Below are 21,474 nucleotides of genomic sequence, written 5' to 3'. Positions count from 1 at the left end.
TTCTGTGGCTGTCAGAGGAGTAGAGTCGAACACTCTGTGGGTGTGAGGCACCAGCGGGCTCTGCAGCAACATAAGACATGCTGCTTTAACTCAAACAGACAAAGGGGCTTCAGACTAAAGGCTCCTGTGGAAAAGGGGGAATACCTTTAACTATGGCAGAGTAGAGGTTCAGACAAAGTCCATTCTAGCAGGAATGGTTCTTAGTCGATGAGCCCATTGAGCAAGAACTGGCTGAACATCTCCTGTGGCAGACCATACTTCCTCTTCTTCTTCAGTTGCTAGAAGAAAGTACATCCTCTGCTGGACCTTTTTGAGGATGGAGTTGATGTTGGTCCCCTACTTCAGGTCTTGAGAAATGATAGTTCCCAGAAACTTGAAGATCTCCACAGTTGACACAGGGCTGTTGGATCTTGTGAGTAGGAACACTGCTGAGGGGTGTCTCCTAAAGTCCACTGTCATCTCCACAGTCTTGAGCGTGTTCAGCTCCAAGTTATTCTGACTGCCTCAGAGCACCAGCCATTCAATCTCCTGCCGATATGCTGACTCGTTGCCATCTTGGATGAGTTGATGACTGCAGTGTCGTCTGTGAACTTCAGGAGTTTAACAGCTGGATCCTTGGAGGTGCAGTCGTCAGTGTAGAGGGAGAAGAGCAGTGGGGAGAGGACACATCCCTGGAGAGCACCAGTGCTGACTGTCCGATTACCAGAAGTGACTTCCCCCGGCATCACCTGCTGTTTCCTGCCTGTCAGGAAGCTGGTGATCCGCTGATAGACGGCAGGGGGTACAGTGAGCTGCGAGAGTTTACAAGAGAGGATTTCTGGAGTGATGGTGTTGAACACCGAATTGAAGTCCGCAAACATGAAAACTGTAGGGGGTCCAGCAGATGTCCTGTGACGTTCTTCAGGTGGGCCAACACCAGTTGTTCAAAGGACTTCATGATAACAGACGTTGTCATGGCAACAGGCCTGTAGTCATGCAGTGCTGTGATGGAGGATTTCTTGGGGATCAGGAGGATGATGGAGTGTTTGAAGCAGGAGGGGACTTCACACAGCTCCAGGGATCTGTTGAAGGTCTGCATGAAGATTAGAGCCAGTTGGTCAGCACAGGCTTTAAGACAGGAGGGGGAGACATTGTCTGGACCCGGTGCTTTCCTGGTTTTCTGTCTCTGGAAGAGACAGCTCACATCCTCTACACATGTCTTGAGTATCGGGGGGTTGCCTGAGGTGTGATGATTTGCCTCAGCAGGAGGGGATGTTCTTCTGTAGTTTGTGATGTCTTGCAGGCCTTTGCAAGGTCGTTGGCTGAATAAGGTAATGAGTGTTCTTGCAGTGTCCTAGCATTTTGTCATTAAGTTACATAAATAAGGATATTAACAGTATTTTCTGAATGAGAGGTCAGTCCTACCTCCTCTCTCAAACTGGCTGGACTTTGGAGACCCTTGCCATTTCACATTCAATTAGTTTATACTGTGCGTAAAACAAACAAGGCAAATGAAGATGACTCTACGTTCTTCCTTGAGATGAATGACGAGGAAAACTGCACCTTAACCTGTCGTAACTGCACCTTAACATAACATCTGCCCAGTAATTTTTAATATCATTTTAATCAGAGCCCCACCAATAAATCGACTGTGCCGATATATATTGGGTGATAATAGTTCATAGACAGATAGCGGGACAAAAAAACACATTTTGCCAGCACAGTTGGAGGATGCAGGTTCTGATGACCCCAAATAAAAAAAGGAAAGGCTGTCAGTGTCTCTGGCTTGACTTTATTCTGTCAATTCTGGTCATACCCAACCATAACTGCACTGTCTTGCATTTCTGTGCCACTCGACCCTGAACTGTAGCCAGCGTGCCTCATCATTCCAGACACCACTGTAGTCACGCACATTGTTCTGTATTTGTTTCCAGTCTAACTCTGTGTTTGCATGTGTGACCACAGGCCTTGTTGCAGGCCCACGACGTGGTGGCCCACGAAGTTTACAGCGACGAGGCTCTGAGGGTGACACCTCCACCCACCTCGCCCTACCTGAACGGGGACTCCCCTGAGAGCACCAACGGAGATATGGACCTGGAGAACGTCACCAGAGTCCGCCTGGTCCAGTTCCAGAAGAACACAGACGAGCCCATGGTACACAGTTTCACACGTTTACTGTACGGCTTTGTTAAGACCTGTTGTGTTTGTTTCATCCACTGACTCCAGATTTGCCTGTGTTCATGGATGTAGGGTATCACGCTGAAGATGAATGACTCAAACCACTGCATCGTGGCAAGGATAATGCACGGGGGAATGATACATAGACAAGGTACACTTTTTCTCTCTCACAACTGACATTTACTGCACACTCTACATCTTGATAAAGGGCACTGTATAAGTTTTGACCAGAGAACAACATCCTGTAATATAGTCAAATTTGCCACAGCAGAAGAAGAGAAGTTTAGTGGCATTTATTAAAACACAGCCTCAGTTTGACTATTTCCTGTATACTGATGCACCACTTGTGCCTGGTCGGTTCAATAATTTATTTAATTTAAATAATAGGTTATAGTTTGCAGTAAAGTATTATATTATTATTCATGTAAATCTACAGGAAGCAGAAATAGAACAGAGTTTTTTCAGTTCCTCTTCAAGTCTTCTGAAAGGACGGTCAGGATACACAAAAGAAACACCAACTTTTCTTAAAGAGGAGACAAACACGTTGATAAGCCTTTGTATATGCATCCATTTTTCCAGACATTTCAGCAGCTGAATTGTCTCTGCTGTTGTGGTTGAAACACTTGGTCTCTATTGTGACTATAGCATAATTAATCTCCAGTTGTGCTTATTGGAAAGCCACCACAATTACAAAGACTCCCTGTACTGTTCTTTCAACAGGGAAAAGAACAACAAAGGCTAATGAAATATACTGTGGCTCTGTAACGAGGAGGAAAGTTGGATTACACATTTCTCTTCTCATTTCTCCCTACTTATTCTCTGCTTCCCTATCAGGAACGTTGCATGTAGGAGATGAGATTAGAGAGATCAACGGCATCAGTGTGGCCAACCAGACTGTTGAGCAGCTGCAGAAGATGCTGGTGAGTGTGTGTGTGTGTGTGTGTTTGTGTGTGTTTGCTTATGACTGTAAGCACATACTTAAGTGTATCTCTACATTACTCTTTATCTGCAAAATGTCACAAGCTGAAGTGAAGATAAGATAATATTTGCTTGTTTCTCCACAGAGGGAGATGCGAGGCAGCATCACCTTTAAAATAGTGCCAAGTTATCGGACACAGGGCTCCTCGTGTGAGGTAACACCGCCTCCTCTTCCTCTTCCTCTTCCTCTTTACTGCGAATCATGAGCCCTTGATCTGGTTACTAACCGCTCGCCTGGTCACTGAGCGTGTGTATGCGTGTAACCTAATTATATTGTGTGTGTGTGTGTGTGTGGGGTGTACTGTGTGTGTTCTGCGTATGTGTGTGTGTGTGTGTGTGTGTGTGTTTTGCTGTGTTTTGCTGGGGCTGGGTCAGATATTCAGCACACCAATTTCACAACCAAGATACCGGAACTCCTCCTCTCCCCCCTCTGGTCCAGGAATGAGCAACACCTCTCTGTGTGATCCCACCCACCTGTAGACACACTCACACACTACAGGTGTGGACAAAATAACAGAAACACCTTAAAATTCAATGGCTCTGCTGTCAGTACCAAAGCTCATAATGTCTGGCTTTTGTTGAGATTGGTGCATCAGTTATAATATCAACAATGCTAATGTATATATAAAGAGAAAGTCTTACAAATCCTAAACTACAGCCTCAGAAACACTCATCAATATTAATATTGTATATTTGAATAATATTTATATTAATACTGGATAAAATGAATCTGACTATGCAGCTTTCCTGAGCTTCATGGAGCTTTAGGGGGCATTCAGACTGACATCAGCTCTGCATGAAAAAACGCAGCCCTCCTGTTCATTTGAACGAGATCAGTACGTTGACACAGTGGGGGCGCCACCACTGAGGGCTCAGCTAAATAACGCGGCGGTCATCCAGCAAAAAACTTGAACCTTCAACCTTTTTTAGTGTGTCTTTCAGCTCAATATTTTGGTTTTACGACCAGCAGCATGACTCTGTTTGTTCACTTTCACTGGTCTCATCAACATTTTTTCAGTGGGAAAGCTTTGATAAATCCACTGTCACCACCTGCTCAGCACCAAACAGCAGACAGACAATGTTAATGATTAGCTGGTGAACAAAACTAAGCTAAAGCTGGCAAATAAATAGACAGATATTTCTTTCAGGAGTTGCTGGAGACATAAACACAATCATTATTGAACATTTGTCAGGTGGCTAGAGACTCAACTCCAAGTGAGTGCTAATATTGCTCCGTTTCTGCTGAAAGTTTACATAAGCAACCGTTTTCATTCAATATGTTATAAGGTGAATTGTCAATTTTGTGTTTACTGCCCAACCAGGCAAAACAAATCAATCATTACTGCTTTAAATCAGCACCTAATTCACTCTTGACAAAAAAACAAACACTATGAGCTTCACCAAATGAATATGCACTGCAGAGCTATTGTTTTGTACAGCGGTTCTGTTATGTTGTCTACCCCTTATATAAACAGCTGCTGATATACCCTCACTTACACACAGAGACTTAAAGATACAAACATATCACAGAAACTCACTGATGCCTTCTGCCCCTAAACACGTGGATAAAAATGGACGACCAAAAGACTTGAAATGAATGTGATCATGAGCTGGCACACACATTTAATGACTGACAGGAGGACCAGCTGTCCTTATTCACATACTGCATGCAGTTTGAAAAGGAAAATGGCAAAACTGAGAAAAGGCCTGTAGGAGAACAAAGATGAGTATGTGTGTAATCAGTGAGTGATCAATAATTGATCACACAAACATCCACTGATGAAGAGGAGATAGGATAATTTTATGAATGGTAATGTTCAGTTTCCTTCCTCTTTCTTCATTAAAAGAAGGAAGAGGGAACATGTGTGTAAATAGCGTGCAATTACAGAGTAAGAGCTCTGTTGTGTCCCTCAGCTTCTAAAATAATCCAATAGCTAATAGTTAATTTAATAGAACTTTCTCAAAATAAGGTCCATTTAGTGGCTTTTCTGGAGCTTTTAATCGTATCACATGATTGAAAGCTTCAAGATTATTTCCAAGGTCAAGAATGAACTTTGAACTGCAATATTTAATTTGATTAAAGAAAGACTTTTTAAATGATCATGTAATGTCTTTGATCACTATTTGTAATGGGCCACACAGTACGTGCACAACAATTGTCTTATGATCAGTTATACTATATGTATTTACCCACTGTTGGCTGCTCAGTGGATTATTGATTGATATTCATTGATTTATTGTAAATATAGAGGTCATTGTCTTCCTCCTGATGGTAGGCGGCTCTGTCGATCTTTGTGGTTTCATGATGTTTTGTAATTAAGGTAGACCAACCGTGCTATGTGCCCATGTGGAGTTTCTCTTGTATTATAACTCATATAGGAACCCATGCAGAGTTTTGCAGGGGAAAGCATGTTCCAAAAACATGATATGTAATGTACTATAAGTACCACCGCATACAAGGACTAAAAAGCAGAAATTAGGACACAAAGACAGTGGCAGCAGACCAAAACAAACTGGAAGACGTTATAAAGCTGTAGTGCCTGTAAATCAAAAGCTTTATTGTCTGTTGTCATGGCTGAAAAGCCTGATCCAGTGATGTAAAAGGTTTTTTGAGTCAGTATGAAGTTAAAAGTGCACTGATGTAATCAAATGCCTGACCATGTAAAGGCTTATATATAATTAGATGGATTCGAACAGACACTGGGAACCAGTGCAAACATGCTAACATTAGGACAACGTGGTTATTGTGGTTGTCTTTATTTAGGCTAAAACTCTGTGAATGACAGCTAACTGCTGTTGCAACACAAGAGAGCATTTTTGACATAATGCACACAAACCACAGCCAAGCTTTGAGTTTTGCATTTTTTTCATGGTACAGAGAAATGCCAACCAACTGTAACTCTATTATTCACAAACTTAAGTTCTTCATCAAATGAATTTTGAATGATCATTTTATACACAGTCATTTCACTTGAAGTATTATTTTGCTAAGATGCTCAATAATTACTCAATATTACTTTTATACTTATAATTTAAATAGTGCCTGTATAACCTATGTAGAAATTTCATATTTCAGTTTTCTACGTTTTCACTTGATTTTCACTTTCACAGATAAAAATCTTTATCAGATCATTATATTCACAATCACATTATTCCACAAACACATTTAGCACATATTGTTTTCTAATTTCATCTCTTTTGGTCATCCAGCACACAGAAGCTGCTCTGTGAGCACAAACATCTTTATTCCAGGCTTTGAGCTGTGAAAGTCTCTGTTAGCGATGCTCGAGACGAGTGTTAGTCTACCGCCCCCCTGTGGTGATGTCAGGACGTGCAGGCTAGAGGGCTGATGATGATGTTGTCTCTCATGTCTTGATGACGCATTTCATTACGTCAGCACTGTGGTGGGTCTCTATTGTGTTTTACAAATTTACCCTCTCCATCACCTACGGTCACTGCCCAGAAATGTGAATGTGTGTGTGTGTGTATATGTGTTTCCTTGCACCCACCTGGCCACCTGAGCTCATGAATGTTTGTGTGAGATTTGTGTATGTGTGTCTGTGTGTGTGGTGGCTGTGCGCTGCTGACTTGTGTGTCTTATTTCAGAAAGAGTCCCCCAACACCTCCAGGCAGTCCCCTGCCAATGGCCACTCCAGCATTAACAGTTCTATCTTGGTAAGGACCCCTTCCCCCAGAAAAACCCCTCCGCCCTCCCCACAGACAGACCCACAACCATTTCTCTCTCCTCTCTCCCCTTCGGTGCGTCTCATTTATCACGCTGATTTGTCATGGTATATTTACATGTTCGTGTCACTTGAACCGTTTGTCCGTTCAGATGTCCATTTATCATGGGTTGTGTTTATTTCTGTTTAATTTTGAGTCGTGTATTGTGGTAGAAGTAGAAACAGCAGTAGGCGGGTTGTACTGCAGATCTCCCGCGTCGATCCCGTGTCATTCTCCCTGTTCATCTGTTTGAGCCAAAGGCCCCCGTGTCCGATATCTCAGTTAACAAATTGGTGTGCCTCATAAAACCTGCTGCGTGCTGTGCCTCGTTGCTGACACAACACACTAGGCCTCCTGTGGTCACAATGGTGCAGGGGACACACTCTGTGCTCCGTTTCGCACACACTAAACCTGATCGGGTTCTGCAGTTCTCTGCCGAGGCTCCAGACAGACACTGTGGTCGTGCTGATGCTGCAGCTGCTTTGCTTGCTCTGTGCTTGCTTGGTTGCTCCACAGCCAGATCTGCTTTAACAGATGAGAATTACTCTGTTCTCCTATCCTCTCTTGTCTTTTTGCATTTCTCATGTTCTTAACAAGATGTATCAATTCTTTATTTGTTTGTTTTGTTTTAGCCTAACTATTGTATCTCACTGAACCATGTCTCTCTGTCATCAATGGCTTACTTCCACAGGACCTGCCATCCACCATTCAGCCCAAAGGTCGACAGGTGAATAAAAGCACTCACTCTCTCACTCGTAATCACTAGCTCCTTACACGACGCTTTGCATCCTTCCCCTGATTGAGAAGTGTATGTGTCTCGATTTTCTAACACTCCCTTCTTTTTCACTTCACAAAGCCCATTCTCTAATTCAAAGTGGAGGTCAGTCCCTCGGTATAATTTAGATTCATTTACAAGACCTCACTGCTCACTGGTCCCCAAGCTGTCACTCATGATGTGAATGGCTGAGGTCTGACCTCATTTAGTAAAGAAATTTTTGGATTTTGGGCCCACTCCAAAATACATTACATTCTGTAATTTACACCAAAACAGGCTGCAGCTGTCCAGCTTTTAGCACAGTTCAGCTGGATTCAAACTAAGCGTTGTTTTGGGAAATTACTTTTTATTGATTTGGAGAACATAATGCTTCCCTTCAAAGTCCAAGAGGAAAAGATCCAGAATGTCAATAATGCAAAAAACACATCTGTCTGTCTGTGTAAATCCAATTGGAGGAAGGAAAAGGTAAAGGAAACTAGAGATCCTGACATCTTCATGACTCTCCTTCTCCTCTGCTCTCCCTAACAACCACACCTGCTCCTCACAGACAAAAACAATATTTCAAAACAGACATTACAAGTCACTGCAGTGGTGGACATCTGCAGAGTGGATGATGACATCCAGCACCTACACACAGATTACACTCCTGCAGTTAATAATTTGTTTGTAGAAGTCTCCACAAGTCCTAAATTGTGGATCCAATCCGAAACTGACCCGTGGAAAACCCAAAGAGCCTACCAGTAAATTAATCTTCCAAAAGGGACCCAAGCACAGTCAGAGGCCAAAATAAATCCATATAAATAATAATCAGAACCAAACCAAAATAGAGAACAATGAGAGCAGCATGATGCTCCAACAGTAGACAATCAGCTGCTGTTGAAAACAGTTGCAATTCATGTTATTTTTTCTTCACAGTTCACACCCTCTGTCTCGCCTACAATAATTATGGTGGGTACAGCTGCAACTGCAAATTATTTTCACAGACAGGAAGATTAATCGATTGCTTGGTCTATAAAATATCAGAAAATCACAAGTTGCCTCACAAGTTCCCAGATCCAAATAACATACTTTCAGATTTCTTCTTTTGTCCAAAACCCAAACATATTTAATTTACATTTGTATAAAACTGAGTAAATCCCCCTCACATTTGAGACTTTAACAATGACTGACTATGCCCCAGTACCAGACATATATTGACAACCGTTGCCCAAGAACTGCAGCAATAGAACAACACCTTACTTGGTCCGGGTCGAGTCATGGTTACTAGAAGTTTAGAGGACTTGTGAAGACCTCTACCTGGTTGTTCTCCCAGTAATGTTAAACTAACACTCTGTAGATTTAATCAATATAAGTGACCACTATTGTGTCATCAGCCTGTCAGTGTAGCGCATAACTACCCTCACTTAAAGTGTATGTATGGTACTAATGGCACAGGCATTGTTAAACACTGCAGAGCCTACAGATCACCCCTAACCACTGATCCTCACTCAGATATGCATTCATGGCTGCTGCAGTACCATTTGGGGGTGAGAACAGGAGTTAAGGGCAACCTCACCAATGTTCACCAATAGTCATCTCATCCTATCACACTCTTGAAGGATTTATTTCTATCTTCATGTGTGTGCACCTTCCAAACACCACTGATTTCCTTGGAGACAACCTGACATGGCACACCCGAAATCATTATTTCACACCCTTTTTAATGTTTTGAAAAGAGCTGCCAGCAGAGGACAAGTAGCATCTAAGGATCTTGTGATTGTAGCAACAACAGATCCAACCAGCAGAGGGCAGTAGAGTCCACAACACACTGTTGTGCATCAAAAGCTTGGCAGCCTCTCTGTCGCAGAGCCTGATCTCAGTGCCATTGAATGATCTCATAGTTTACTATGCCAGGAAGTAAATATTTAAAAAGTGTAAGCACACTTCCTGTCTGTCTAGAAGAGTCTATAACACCTCAGCCTTGTCCTGTCTCATCCCTATCACCCTCCCGCCCCCAACCTTTCTCCCCTCCACCAACCTTGGTAAGCATACTGCTGTTAAGACATTGCATAGCCATTTTTGCTGCATGATGTGTGTGATGCTTTCAAATCCTAGATTGTATCCAGACCTCCAATCAAGGACATAATGTCTGTTAAGGTAAGATACAGCCTCTCCCACCCCCCAAAAAAGAGCTAAAAGCACAGTAATTACATCTGCACGTCTATCTACCGGCTCACTTTCACATAGTGTTAGATAGGAAAACAGCAACAAACGTCTGTGTGGTCAAAAACGGTGTAAAGCAGGATAATTACTGTTGTTTTCAACTAATGGACACATAAACAATGCCTGTGCCATAATTACCAGTGTGTTGAGAGGCTCATTAATAGCCCAGCAGTGTCTGGGTTCATCTCACTGGAGAAAGTTCTTCCGTGGAAACCAGTTTCCAACCTGGCAACCATAACACCACCGTGCCCTCACCCCCCTGAGAGCCCACTGTTCATTACTTCAGTAAAGCTGTCACGATATGTACATCGCCTGGCCTCTCTTCTCTTCCTGCCTGCCACATTTCTCTTCTTTGTACTTCTCTCTTTATTCCAGTCACTGTTTCAAACATGCCACAGCCTTTTTTCGGAAAATCCCACCACATCCACCCCAACCCATCCATCAGCTAGCTCACCCAGCTCACCCCCTGGGACCTCTCTGCTTTTCCCCACAGATCTACGTGAGGGCTCAGTTTGAATACGACCCCTCCAAAGACGAGCTTATTCCCTGCAAGGAGGCTGGCATTCGCTTCCGTGTGGGCGACATCATCCAGATCATCTCCAAGGATGACCACAACTGGTGGCAGGGCAAGCTGGAGAACACAAAAAATGGCACAGCAGGCCTCATCCCGTCACCAGAGCTGCAGGAGTGGTGAGAAAAAGGAGAAGCACACTTGCAGGAAGACACATTTATCACACATAAAACTCCCAACAAATTGCAGAAGTTACAGAGACACAGATTCCCCACAACTACAACAGCCCAATACTTGAGCCAAATCAACCACTAAACTCAATATCGGTGTGTGTTTGTTTGTGTGTGTGTGTGTGGCAGGCGTGTGGCGTGTATAGCCATGGAGAAGACCAAGCAGGAGCAACAGGCCAGCTGTACCTGGTTTGGCAAGAAGAAAAAGCAGTACAAAGACAAGTATTTGGCAAAGCACAATGCAGGTACACCATGCACCGACACACACTTTCATAACCAAATGCATGTGCACACGAACAACATGCTGCAGATGTCTGAACGTTGGTCAATCCCATCACGCCCCCCTACATGCATGCACTTTTCATTCACACGAGTCTGAGCATGTGGGCTTGTACATGTCTGCGTGTCTGTGCGTCCATCTGTTTGTGTAGGTGGAACTTGTACGTAACAGGATCTTGTAGCGTTCATCTCCAGTAGCAGAACCACAGCCAGGAACGACAGGAAAAGCTGCCAGTGTGGCAGAAATCTTATATGAGCGCAGGGGGCAATTCAGGGCAATGTGGGCAGCTCACTGGTACAGACACCAGTCTACCATAGTTTTAAATAACATGTTTGTGTGTTGCAAAGTATCTCAACAGCCCAGGGGTAGCATAAACAGAAGATATGTTTAGTGGTGTGTGGACATACAGTAGATGCAGCACACTGCTCAAATATCACTGCCATGTGTCTGGCTGTGTAACTAGGTTGGGTTGTTGTGGGGTAAAACTCATCACGTGTATCGGCCACCAGAGCTGTGACTGTTGAGTTAACACAGGAGGCAGAGGGAGAGGAGATTGGTGTGTGTGTGTGTGTGTGTGTGTGTGTGTGTGTGTGTGTGTGTGTGTGTGTGTGTTAGTGTGTGTGTGTGTGTGTCTTTAGTGTTGGGATAGAGGGAGGTGGTAGGAAGGGTTTTTGTATGCTGTTAGGTTTGACGCCAAATAGATTTTTTTTATTGTAAGAACAGTAAGCTGCGGCTTCAACCTTTTTGATCTGTAGAATATTTTATGTTGTATTGTTTTCTACTCTGCTGTTTTGTTGCCTTTTCTCTGGTTGGCCTAATTATTTGTGTAAGTACTTGTCGACATATATCAATTTCAAGAACAGTAGGCGTGAGACAAGCCATAAAAGAGAAATGTAAGGGTTGGGAATCACTGAAATAAGGTTTTAGGGTCATCAAGTTTAGAGCAAAGACAAGTGCAAAGGGTGAAGGGTGCGGATAAAACATACAGACAGACTTTGAGGTGTCAGATATCTGTAGCTCATGTACACGTAGTTTTACAGCTTCAGTACAAAATGTGCACCATTGTGTATCACCACACTGTGTCTGTATCAGGAGTCTATAGTCTATATGTTACATGTCCCTCCAAATTAGCACTGTGAACAGCAGCAGAGGTGATTACGGTCACATTGCAGTAATGTGCATAGCTGTAGTTTATAAACAGCAACACGCTAAGACTTCATTCTTTTTAGTGGGTCTTTTACACAGAAGTCACATCTGTACATGCAGGTGTTCTCACAGCATTATGAGATGAAAAGGATGAGAGACATTTCATAATACTGTGAGACATTCTGCCCTGATGATGTGACAGAGAGGACACTGAATACTGAACATTATGTCTGTCCATGTGCATGTGTTTACATGTGTACAGTATGTTTGGGGGTGTGTGCATCCAAATCTCAGGTTGTCTATCCAGCTGTGTACCCTGACACCCCAGCTGACACATCTGTTAATGTCCAGTTAAACTATTAGTCTTAATTCAACAGCATGCAACACAGAACATGATAGTCATGTCTTTATAGGAGCATGAATGCATGTGATACAGACAGAGTCATCTGGTATTTTAACAGAAATGGTAAATACCATGTCTTCACCATGATGTCACTCATCACTCACATGTAATGTTATTAGATTCATAATCTCAAGAGTTTATCCTATTTCCTCACTCAGTGTCCATTAGTACCGAGGGTTGAATGTGGTGTATTGAGATCCTGATTATTTTCCAGGGATTCTTATGAAAATGTTCTTCCTTTTTCTGGAAAAAAATACCTGCGTGAATCCAGGATTTTTAGCATGTGTGGTTGGGTGTTCATGTACTGAAGACTATTTATGCTTATTAATGCTAACACATGTTGTAGCTAAATACAAAAACCCAATCTTAAATAGATGATATAACTGGATCAAATCTGCAATGGTTTCTTCCCATTTCCTTTCCTGCTAAAATGGCAGCTTACAGTCCAGCTGTGTCGCAAAAATATTTATATTAAGTGGGACTGAAATGGAAAAATCTGTAAATAAAAACTTCAACAAATCAAAGAGCGGAGTGGCATTCAACAGGTGGAGCATGGTCGACATTGTTTTTTCTGCCTCAACGATACTAAGAGGAGTTGTTCTACTGAAACATAGTACTAAATTTAAAAATAGTCAAACTTCACTTCCAACAAAAGACCTTGGTTTTCCCAGGATGTTATAGTAAAACCTTCAACCCTCGTACTAACTGATCACAGTCTGTCTCTGGCTCTGTGGTGCTGCTGGTGACAGCGCATGTTACCACCATCACCAGCAGCTCCGCAGCGTGCACACAGTGACGTACCACCAGCTGGTGTGAACAGCAACAACAACAGTATACAGTGTGTTTCCATCTCCATTGTCGGCACTGTGCAGTGCAGCACATCTGCCCAGCTGTTGTATCTTGCTGTTTGTGTGTAACGTTTTGTAATTCTGCTGTTGTAACCGAACCATGTTATGACCCCTCCTGTTCATCTCTCTCGCTTTCTCCTACTGAACGGCCTCTCTGCATGTAAGTAACAACAGTGACAGCGCTCAGCTCCTCTTCTGTCTTTTACTCTCTCTCTCTCTCACTCACTCTCTCCTCGCTATTTATTTTATCAATCCCTGTAGATTAAATCAGCTGTCACTGCCAGTGTTTCAGTTTTGTTTCTGTTGATAATGTAAAAAACAACAGAAGGCTGAGACAAAATTGAAACCGTGTAGCTTTGTGTGTGTGTGTGTGTGTGTGTGTATGTGTGTGTGTGTGTGTGTGTTTCAGACACTGTGTGCTGTGATGTTCATCCTAACCCAAGTTTGGTCTAGTTGTGCTCATTAGCAGAGACGGACAGTAATGTAAATAGCAACCTAACACTCAAGTCTTTGATATTTACTGACATATTCAGTCCATACAGTTTCTGCCCTTCACTCTGTGCAGTCCATAACTTCAAACAATCATTCACCGCCAGTCTGAGTAGCAGCTGGTCTGCAGCCGCCTGTCGCACAAGACAACCCAGTGACTTGTGGGTATTGTATTTCACTTGTCAGCTCCCTGAGATGGTCGCTGCATGGAGGCTCATGTTGCAGAGGTTAAGAACACATTGTACAGTCAACATGTGATATGCTCCGAGCCACAGACGTCACACAACCTGCAATTTACCTGATTTATTCCCTTCTGTGTTTAGTCACACAGAGAAATGTTTGGAAAGTCTTACTCAGCATTGACTTAAAGTCTGTTTATATAGACAACATGACACTGAAGTGAAACTGTATCCTTTGTGCTGTTACTTAAGTTAGGACACAACATAAATCATCTGTGACCAGTTGCATAAAGTCACTTGAGACAATAAGTTTCAAAGTTACCTTTGAGTTAATTTAGAAGTCAACAATTGCACAAACGTAACTTAAGTCACCTCATCCTTAAGAAGTACGTTAATGAATAAGGTAACAGTCAACAGTAAATTAATCAGGAACTATTTTAGTCATTTTTAAATAAAAATATCAAACTCTTGCTGGGCCGTGATTCTCTAGTGTGAAGATTTATTTATCACAGTAAACTGAATATTTTGGGGCTTAATAGCATTTGCCACTCGCCCTTCTCATAGAACAGATATGCAAATTTATCAAATGTATCAATCCACACCGACGCTCCAATTCTTGTCTATGCTGTGAACTTATTCAGGGTATCTGTAATGATTGATCAACGCCCCAAGTTTTGCTATGGCCTTTCCAGTTTCATTATAGGTGTAATAAAATAAATGAATCAGTTTCATGGATTCCTGATCATGGAGGCTGTCCTCTCAGCTGCTCAGGAGCTGCTGCTGACACACAGCTGGTTCTGGCAACAGCGACGGCCGACCAGAGATTTGGAGTCGATGAGGACTGAATGGACTGAACGCTTTAGTAGTGCTTGCCTGCCACTCATGTCTCATTTGATGTGGATTCTTTAATTACACTGATTGTTGGATTCAACAAGCAATTTGAATATGTGAGAAAATATTTGGCAGATTAATTGATAATGAAAATAATTGTTAGTCGTAGTCCTCAAATGTTTTACTCACAAATTCATCCTGATAATCTAACAAAATTCACAAACATTTTTAGCAGAAAGGTGGCATTAACAAACCAAATTCAAGTCAGACAAGCAGCTGCTGAGAAATTCGATGGGTAATCTGTCTAAATTTTGGGAGAAAGTGGATTTAGATAATCCAGCATAACCCCATAAAGCTGCACAAGCTGCTCAGCACACAGAGCTAGTCAAGTAAACTTTTCATGTCCTTGTTTGAATTAGTAATCTCTCTTGTTCTTGTTTTTTTGTTTTTCTTTGTAAGATTTCTTTAGTTCATTTTGTCATCTCCCCACATTCATTGCCTTAAACGAGGGCTCGACTAACTATTATTTTCATTATCGATCACACTGCCTGTTATTTTCTCAATTAACTGTTTGTGTTATAAAATGTCAGGATATAGTGAAAAGTGCTCATTATAATTTCCCAAAGCCCTAATTGAAATTGCTTGATTAGTCTGATCCACAGTCCAAAATACTAATAAAGACTAAATAGTTTTCTGTCATAGAAGAATAAAACGCAGAAAATATGCATAATTGTGAAGCTTGTAAAAGTTTATTTTGGCATTTTACCGTCAAAAAAAAAAAAAAAAAGACTCACTGTCACTTGGAAAATCAAAATTGTTCATTTATTTTCTGTCAAATAATCAATTATTCAACTAATGTTTCAGCACTACTTTACACTGGATGATACTTTTTAATTACATTAATTCAGAAGGTTTTCTTTTGGAATATTATATCAACAGTCAAGGTTTCTTCCTTTCAGTCCAATTTGACTCATTCTTCTCTCGTTTAGTTTTAATAACTAAATCTATGAACACATTAACAACAATGACAGTGAACTGCAAGAAGACTGGATTCATCTAAGCAGAAATGTCCCTGCCAGATGTGGTGGGTCATATCAGCACATGAGCCTGTATTCAGTTGTTCATCTCATCTCACTGGATGAATTACTGCTTACTCAGGTCCACTTCGTCTGAAAGCACAGAGGTCATTTTAAAGGAAACTTAGTTTCATAGTCATCATCTCAGCTCTCTAGGTTCTCATTTCCAGTCACTGTTTTGGCATCAGGCCTGTTGCCATGAGATATTTCAATCTGCTTTGATTTGACAAGTGACCCAACTTCCTCTTCTCTTCACCGCAAACCGTAGTTACCAAATGTGTTTCAGACTCTTTAGTACGCACTGTTCCCCTCACACTGTTTAGAGCTCTCTGCCTTTTGTTTGTCCCAGCACACTACTCTCCACATCCTCTTACTCTTTCTCTCTCTCACTTCCAGTGTTTGACCAACTAGATCTTGTCACATATGAAGAGGTTGTGAAGCTTCCTGCTTTCAAGAGGAAAACACTAGTTTTGTTAGGTGAGTACAACAGCACAAACGTGGACGTCTGCCTTCAAACTGTAACTGACCTCATTGGCTGACTGTGTGTGTCTTTGTCAGGTGCTCATGGAGTGGGCAGAAGACACATCAAGAACACACTCATAACCAAACACCCCGACAGATTTGCCTACCCCATCCCACGTAAGATGCATCAAAACTCAAAAGTCTCCGCAGAATTACAATGACTGTTTGTTGGAAATGTTAATTCTCTCTTTTTGTCCCCCAGACACAACCAGACCTCCAAAGAAGGATGAGGAGAACGGGAAGAACTACTACTTTGTTTCCCACGACCAGATGATGCAGGACATCAGCAACAATGAGTACCTGGAGTACGGCAGCCATGAGGACGCCATGTACGGGACACGACTGGAGACCATTCGGAAGATCCACCAACAGGGACTTATAGCTATACTTGATGTGGAACCTCAGGTGTGTATTTTTAGGCTTGAATGTGCATGCAGGCATATTTAGGTACATGTTGACCACTAACAGCTGTTCTCCATCAGGCCCTGAAGGTCCTGCGGACAGCAGAGTTCGCACCATACGTCGTCTTTATTGCTGCACCAACGATCACACCAGGCATCAATGAGGTAGGAATATACCAAACACTCACATTTATCAAACATTTTAAAGGATAACGCCGTCAATATTCTACAATATATTTTTCTTGGTGTCAACAAATACCATGAAAAGACCAAACGATGAACTCATCCTACTAACAAATATCACCTGTGTTGCCATAGAGCTCCATCGTACAACAACACATCAATGAGCCACAGTGTTGCACTGCACAACATGTTCAACATACAGTGCTAACTAGGACAAAAAATAGTCCTTAACAAATGCACCATTTCCTCCTGTTCACATTGGCTAAAAACTACAGAGGCCAGCTGCTGCCTTTTTAAAAAAAATATATATATATATGAAACTATACATTTGTGATTAAAGAGTTTCATCTTCAGAAGGAACAGATGGGCTCGGTGCTGAGTGTCACAGACAGACAGAGTAGGGAAGACAGAAACTATTGTGAAACTTGGTTTCTTCATGGGATGTGTTGACAAGAAAAATATAGACTAACACCATCCTTATCCTTAAACTCAGACAGTGTTTCTTTGAAAGCTGTAAAAACATAATAAAACCTGCTAATGTAATATTGATGCCTAACAGGATAGTGAAATACCAAATCACAATAAATGACATCTCTGACTCAGCAAAGTCATTACATGAAGCACATCCATCACTAAGCATGCATGTGGCCCGGCGGCCGCTCTTTCTGTCTCTTCTTCTCTCATGTTCGCCTCTCATTCCTCTCTGCACTCGTTTATTTTTGCACGCTGCATGCATTTGTTTCTTTGGCACTCCCCTCAGATGCCCAGGTGGTGTCGAACGCTGCCAGTAAGTACAACCTGACAGGATAGCGACTATGTAGTGTTAGTTTTAATTATGTGTGTGTATGCCTTGTCATATGTTTTAGGGAGCATTTATATCCATAGTTTCTGTGGTTCTAGTGGTTAGTTTTTTCTCTTTTCTCGGACACTTCTCTTCTGCATAGTAAAGGTCCTTACACACTGTGAGATCACTGGTGCCCAGCAGGTGCACTGCATGTCATACACATGATGAGTCTACAAAAATCTGTTGCCACAATGTAAATAGAAAAAAAATATACACATGCTTTGACAATGCAGCAAAACCATGAATGTAGAATAAAATAACAGTAACAACAAAATATTGGCTGCAGGACTCGCACACCTTTGTTTCAAATATTAAAAAATGGCACATCGGCCCAAATGTTCCACATCATTTTATGCCATATTTCTAGAGCTGCAACGACTAGCGGAGTGTCAGAAAATGAATCAAGAACTATTTTGACATTCGAATAACTGTTTTAGACTTTTTTTAAAGTAAAAATACCAAATATTTGCTGGTTCCAGCTTCTCAAATCGTCTTTGTCTTACAGTAACGTAACGTCAACTGAATATCTTTGGGTTTTTGGACTGATGGCCGGACAAAAGACATTTGAAGACGTTGCCATTTTTTAATATTTACTGATTACTTGTTTAATTTTATAGACGAAATGATGGATCAATAGGTAGCAGATCATTGTGAGAATTAGTGCTGCAACAATAATTCATTATCAATCAATATGTAAATATTTATTTCTATTTTTAAACTATTTCTCTATAAAAAAAAAAAAAAAGTCAGAAAACAGTAAGAAATGTTTTTTGCACAATTTTCCAGAGTCCAAGCTGTTTGTCCATCCAACCGTCTAAAAACCTCAAAGTATCTATTTTTTATGATAAAAAACAGACAAGTGGCACATCCTCACTTTTAAAAAGCTGCAACTAGAGAGTTTTAATCAAAGTTAGTGTGAATACAGTGTGTAGGGACCTTAAGAGGTTCTCTTCCAGTCCTGCATGCGCTTTCATCCCTCCGTCTCTGTTCCTTCATCAGTGTCTAACACCCTTTGTTTCTCCTCCTCCTCCTGCAGGACGAGTCTCTCCAGCGGCTGCAGAAGGAGTCCGAGATCCTGCAGAAGACTTACGCCCACTACTTTGACCAGACCATCATCAACAATGAGATCGATGAGACCATCAGGCACCTGGAGGAGGCCATTGATCTGGTGTGCACCACCAGCCAGTGGGTGCCTGTGTCCTGGGTCTACTGACCTGCAGCCCTGAACTACACCTCCTCCTTCCTTCTTTTCTCCTCCGCCTCCATTACTCTCTCTCTCTCTCTCTCTCTCTCTCTTTCTCTGCTCTTCCTTCTCCCTTCCCAGCAACAACATGTCGGCCAAACTCCCATCATTCCCTCTTCAAAATAATAAAGAAACAAAAAAACAATTAACAAAAAACAATGGGAAACCTCTCTCTACACTGCACTTGATCGAAAACACCCTCAGCGTACTGTGAAAGCGACCACAGCATTCAACCGAAATCCTCTTGAACACTGCACAAACACCTGCAGCGGCCATTCGGACTCTTGCCCTTACAGACAACCTAGTCATAGTGTTGTATAAAAACAGAGTAAAAATGAATATTGTCATGTCTGTACTAGCTAGGAGGCAACATTTTTGTAGATGTTTGTTTTAAAGAGACAGTACTGTGTCCCGTCCTCCCATGTTGGTGCACTGCTAGCTTCCCACGTCTCCGCCACCATCCCTCCATTGCATCGTAGTCCTGTTGGGTGTTGTACTAAACCATCTCTAGACGGACACTGACTGTAGGTGTTCTGTCTATCAGCAGACTGAAGTAAAAGCACACAAACACACTGCTGTCTTCCCATCTATAGATCACGTCACCGGTCCTCATTATTTATTCATTCCTGTTCTTTTAAAAGCCGTAACGCTGGTTTACATCCTCTCACGACTCTATCCTGTTGTTAATCCCGGTACAGTAACAGTATCACCATGCACACACATGCACCTTTCTACCTACCAGGTACTGTCTCTTCTAAATAAATCCATAAGTGTTTTAGAGATTTGAATGAGGTAAATCATGCATGTGGACATTTTGCAAGCTTCCATGCTGTCAGTCAGTCAGTGTTCCTTGTGTCCCTCTGTAAACCTCCGAGAAAGAAAAGAATAAAACAAAAACATGTTAAAAAAAAACAAACAAAAAAACATTCCAGCTGTTTGGAAGAACTCAGCCAAGGGAAGCAAGAGGGGCCAAGAAAAAAAAAAAAAAACAGCGACGGAGCCAGATGTTGACTTGACACCTATGCACATCCCTTGCATTTCAGGTGACATTTCTAAACCACAGATTTATAAAAGATCAACCATGTAGTGAGATGTGTTTGTAAAAAAAAAATCAAATAAAAGTCTTGATTTTTCTCTTTTTGATTTGTCATACTGCACACAAAAAAAGGAAGAATTTCACCTTATTCCTCATTTGCCATTTCAGAAATGTGATGTCCAAGACTACTGGTGTTTCAATCAAGTTTAAAATTGACGAGAGATGAAATGCTGATTTTTATTCTGCAACTGTGTAACTGTCTGCAAAGGATGTGTACACCATTCATTCTGCAAGGTGACGACTTTGCTAGGGAAGAGGAAGCAGTGTGTGCATCAGAATAACCATGTATATGAATATGACAGACTGACATACAGCTGCCCTTGTGTAAATGACTCTGCAATGATAACAGTACTTCAGTTTGAACAATTTTTTAAATATATTTCCTTTTATGTGTTGGAAAAATTAACATCCGAGTGGCTTTTTCTTTTTTTTTCCACTGCACATTTGCATGCAAACTGACATTAACAACCTAAAGTCCAGGAACCACAAAGCAAACCTGCTTTCATCAAAGCTGGTTATTAACTGATGACTGGGTTGAAGCAGGAAGTGTTTCCACAGTGACGTTTTGGTGCTTTCTTGTCTCGTGATAAACAAACTACTGTGAAGAAGCAGTGGTGGGATGTAACTAAATTTAGGCTGCAGCCTTTATTATAATGATTATTTTCATTATTGATTAGTCTGTTGATGATTTTCTCAATTCAAGGTTTAGTCAATATTATTTGAATTGCTTGATTTGTCCGACAGCCCCAAATAATGAGTCATTTCATTCAGATATTCAGTTTAATATGATCAAAGTTAAAGAAACCCAGCAAACATTCACACTTGCTGAACTTTTCGGGATTAATAGATTATTATAATTGTGGCTGGTAAATTTTCTGTCCATCAATTAATGAAGTAATTGTTTCTGCTCGAAACTAAATACACTTAACTCAAGTCCTGTACTTGAGTACAATTTTGAGGTATTCATATTTTCTTGAGTATTTTCATTTTATGCTACATAAATTACTTCTGAGATTAAGATTTTAGATACAAAACATGATTGGTTTATAAAATATGATGCATGTAATAGGTTAAACTACCCAAAATATATATATATAAAGCAGTTAAAATCAGCTCCACATCAACCAGCTACAACATTAAAGTACTGCTTACATGTTAATGTTTAGTTATATTAATATTATATATATATTATTATATATAATATTATATAATATTTTGTAGATCAGTTACAATAAACGAAAATACTTTACAATTATTATCTCATTGAGTCTAAAAAGATTTAATACTCACAAAGCTGCCTCATGTTATGCTGAGCTGCAAGGAAGGAATAAGAGTGTAAAATCTAAATCTGAAATCA

At 41.3% G+C, this 21,474-nt stretch overlaps 1 protein-coding gene across 11 annotated transcripts in view; it reads left to right on the top strand.

The window, feature by feature from the left end:
* The window catches only part of caska (calcium/calmodulin-dependent serine protein kinase a), a 122,476-nt gene extending 101,953 nt beyond the window's left edge, over window positions 1-20,523 (top strand). For 4 of the 11 annotated variants that reach the window (XM_067604118.1, XM_067604114.1, XM_067604119.1 and 1 more), the window contains 14 exons: window positions 1,945-2,133; window positions 2,230-2,308; window positions 2,992-3,077; window positions 3,222-3,290; window positions 6,742-6,810; window positions 7,550-7,585; window positions 9,728-9,769; window positions 10,329-10,525; window positions 10,706-10,821; window positions 16,225-16,305; window positions 16,387-16,467; window positions 16,553-16,755; window positions 16,833-16,916; window positions 18,815-20,523. In XM_067604118.1, coding sequence (XP_067460219.1) covers window positions 1,945-2,133; window positions 2,230-2,308; window positions 2,992-3,077; window positions 3,222-3,290; window positions 6,742-6,810; window positions 7,550-7,585; window positions 9,728-9,769; window positions 10,329-10,525; window positions 10,706-10,821; window positions 16,225-16,305; window positions 16,387-16,467; window positions 16,553-16,755; window positions 16,833-16,916; window positions 18,815-18,991 — 1,509 coding nt within the window. In that variant the 3' untranslated portion in view covers window positions 18,992-20,523. The remainder of the gene's footprint in view (window positions 1-1,944; window positions 2,134-2,229; window positions 2,309-2,991; window positions 3,078-3,221; window positions 3,291-6,741; window positions 6,811-7,549; window positions 7,586-9,727; window positions 9,770-10,328; window positions 10,526-10,705; window positions 10,822-16,224; window positions 16,306-16,386; window positions 16,468-16,552; window positions 16,756-16,832; window positions 16,917-18,814) is intronic. The other 7 variants (XM_067604117.1, XM_067604122.1, XM_067604121.1 and 4 more) reach the window with 3 other exon arrangements.
* Window positions 20,524-21,474: the final 951 nt, after the last annotated feature.

The sequence above is a fragment of the Thunnus thynnus genome, chromosome 11, assembly GCF_963924715.1.
Source record: "Thunnus thynnus chromosome 11, fThuThy2.1, whole genome shotgun sequence".
NCBI lineage: Eukaryota > Metazoa > Chordata > Actinopteri > Scombriformes > Scombridae > Thunnus > Thunnus thynnus.
The sequence above is the reverse complement of the archived record's forward strand: the minus strand, read 5'-3'. Positions and strand labels throughout refer to the sequence as shown.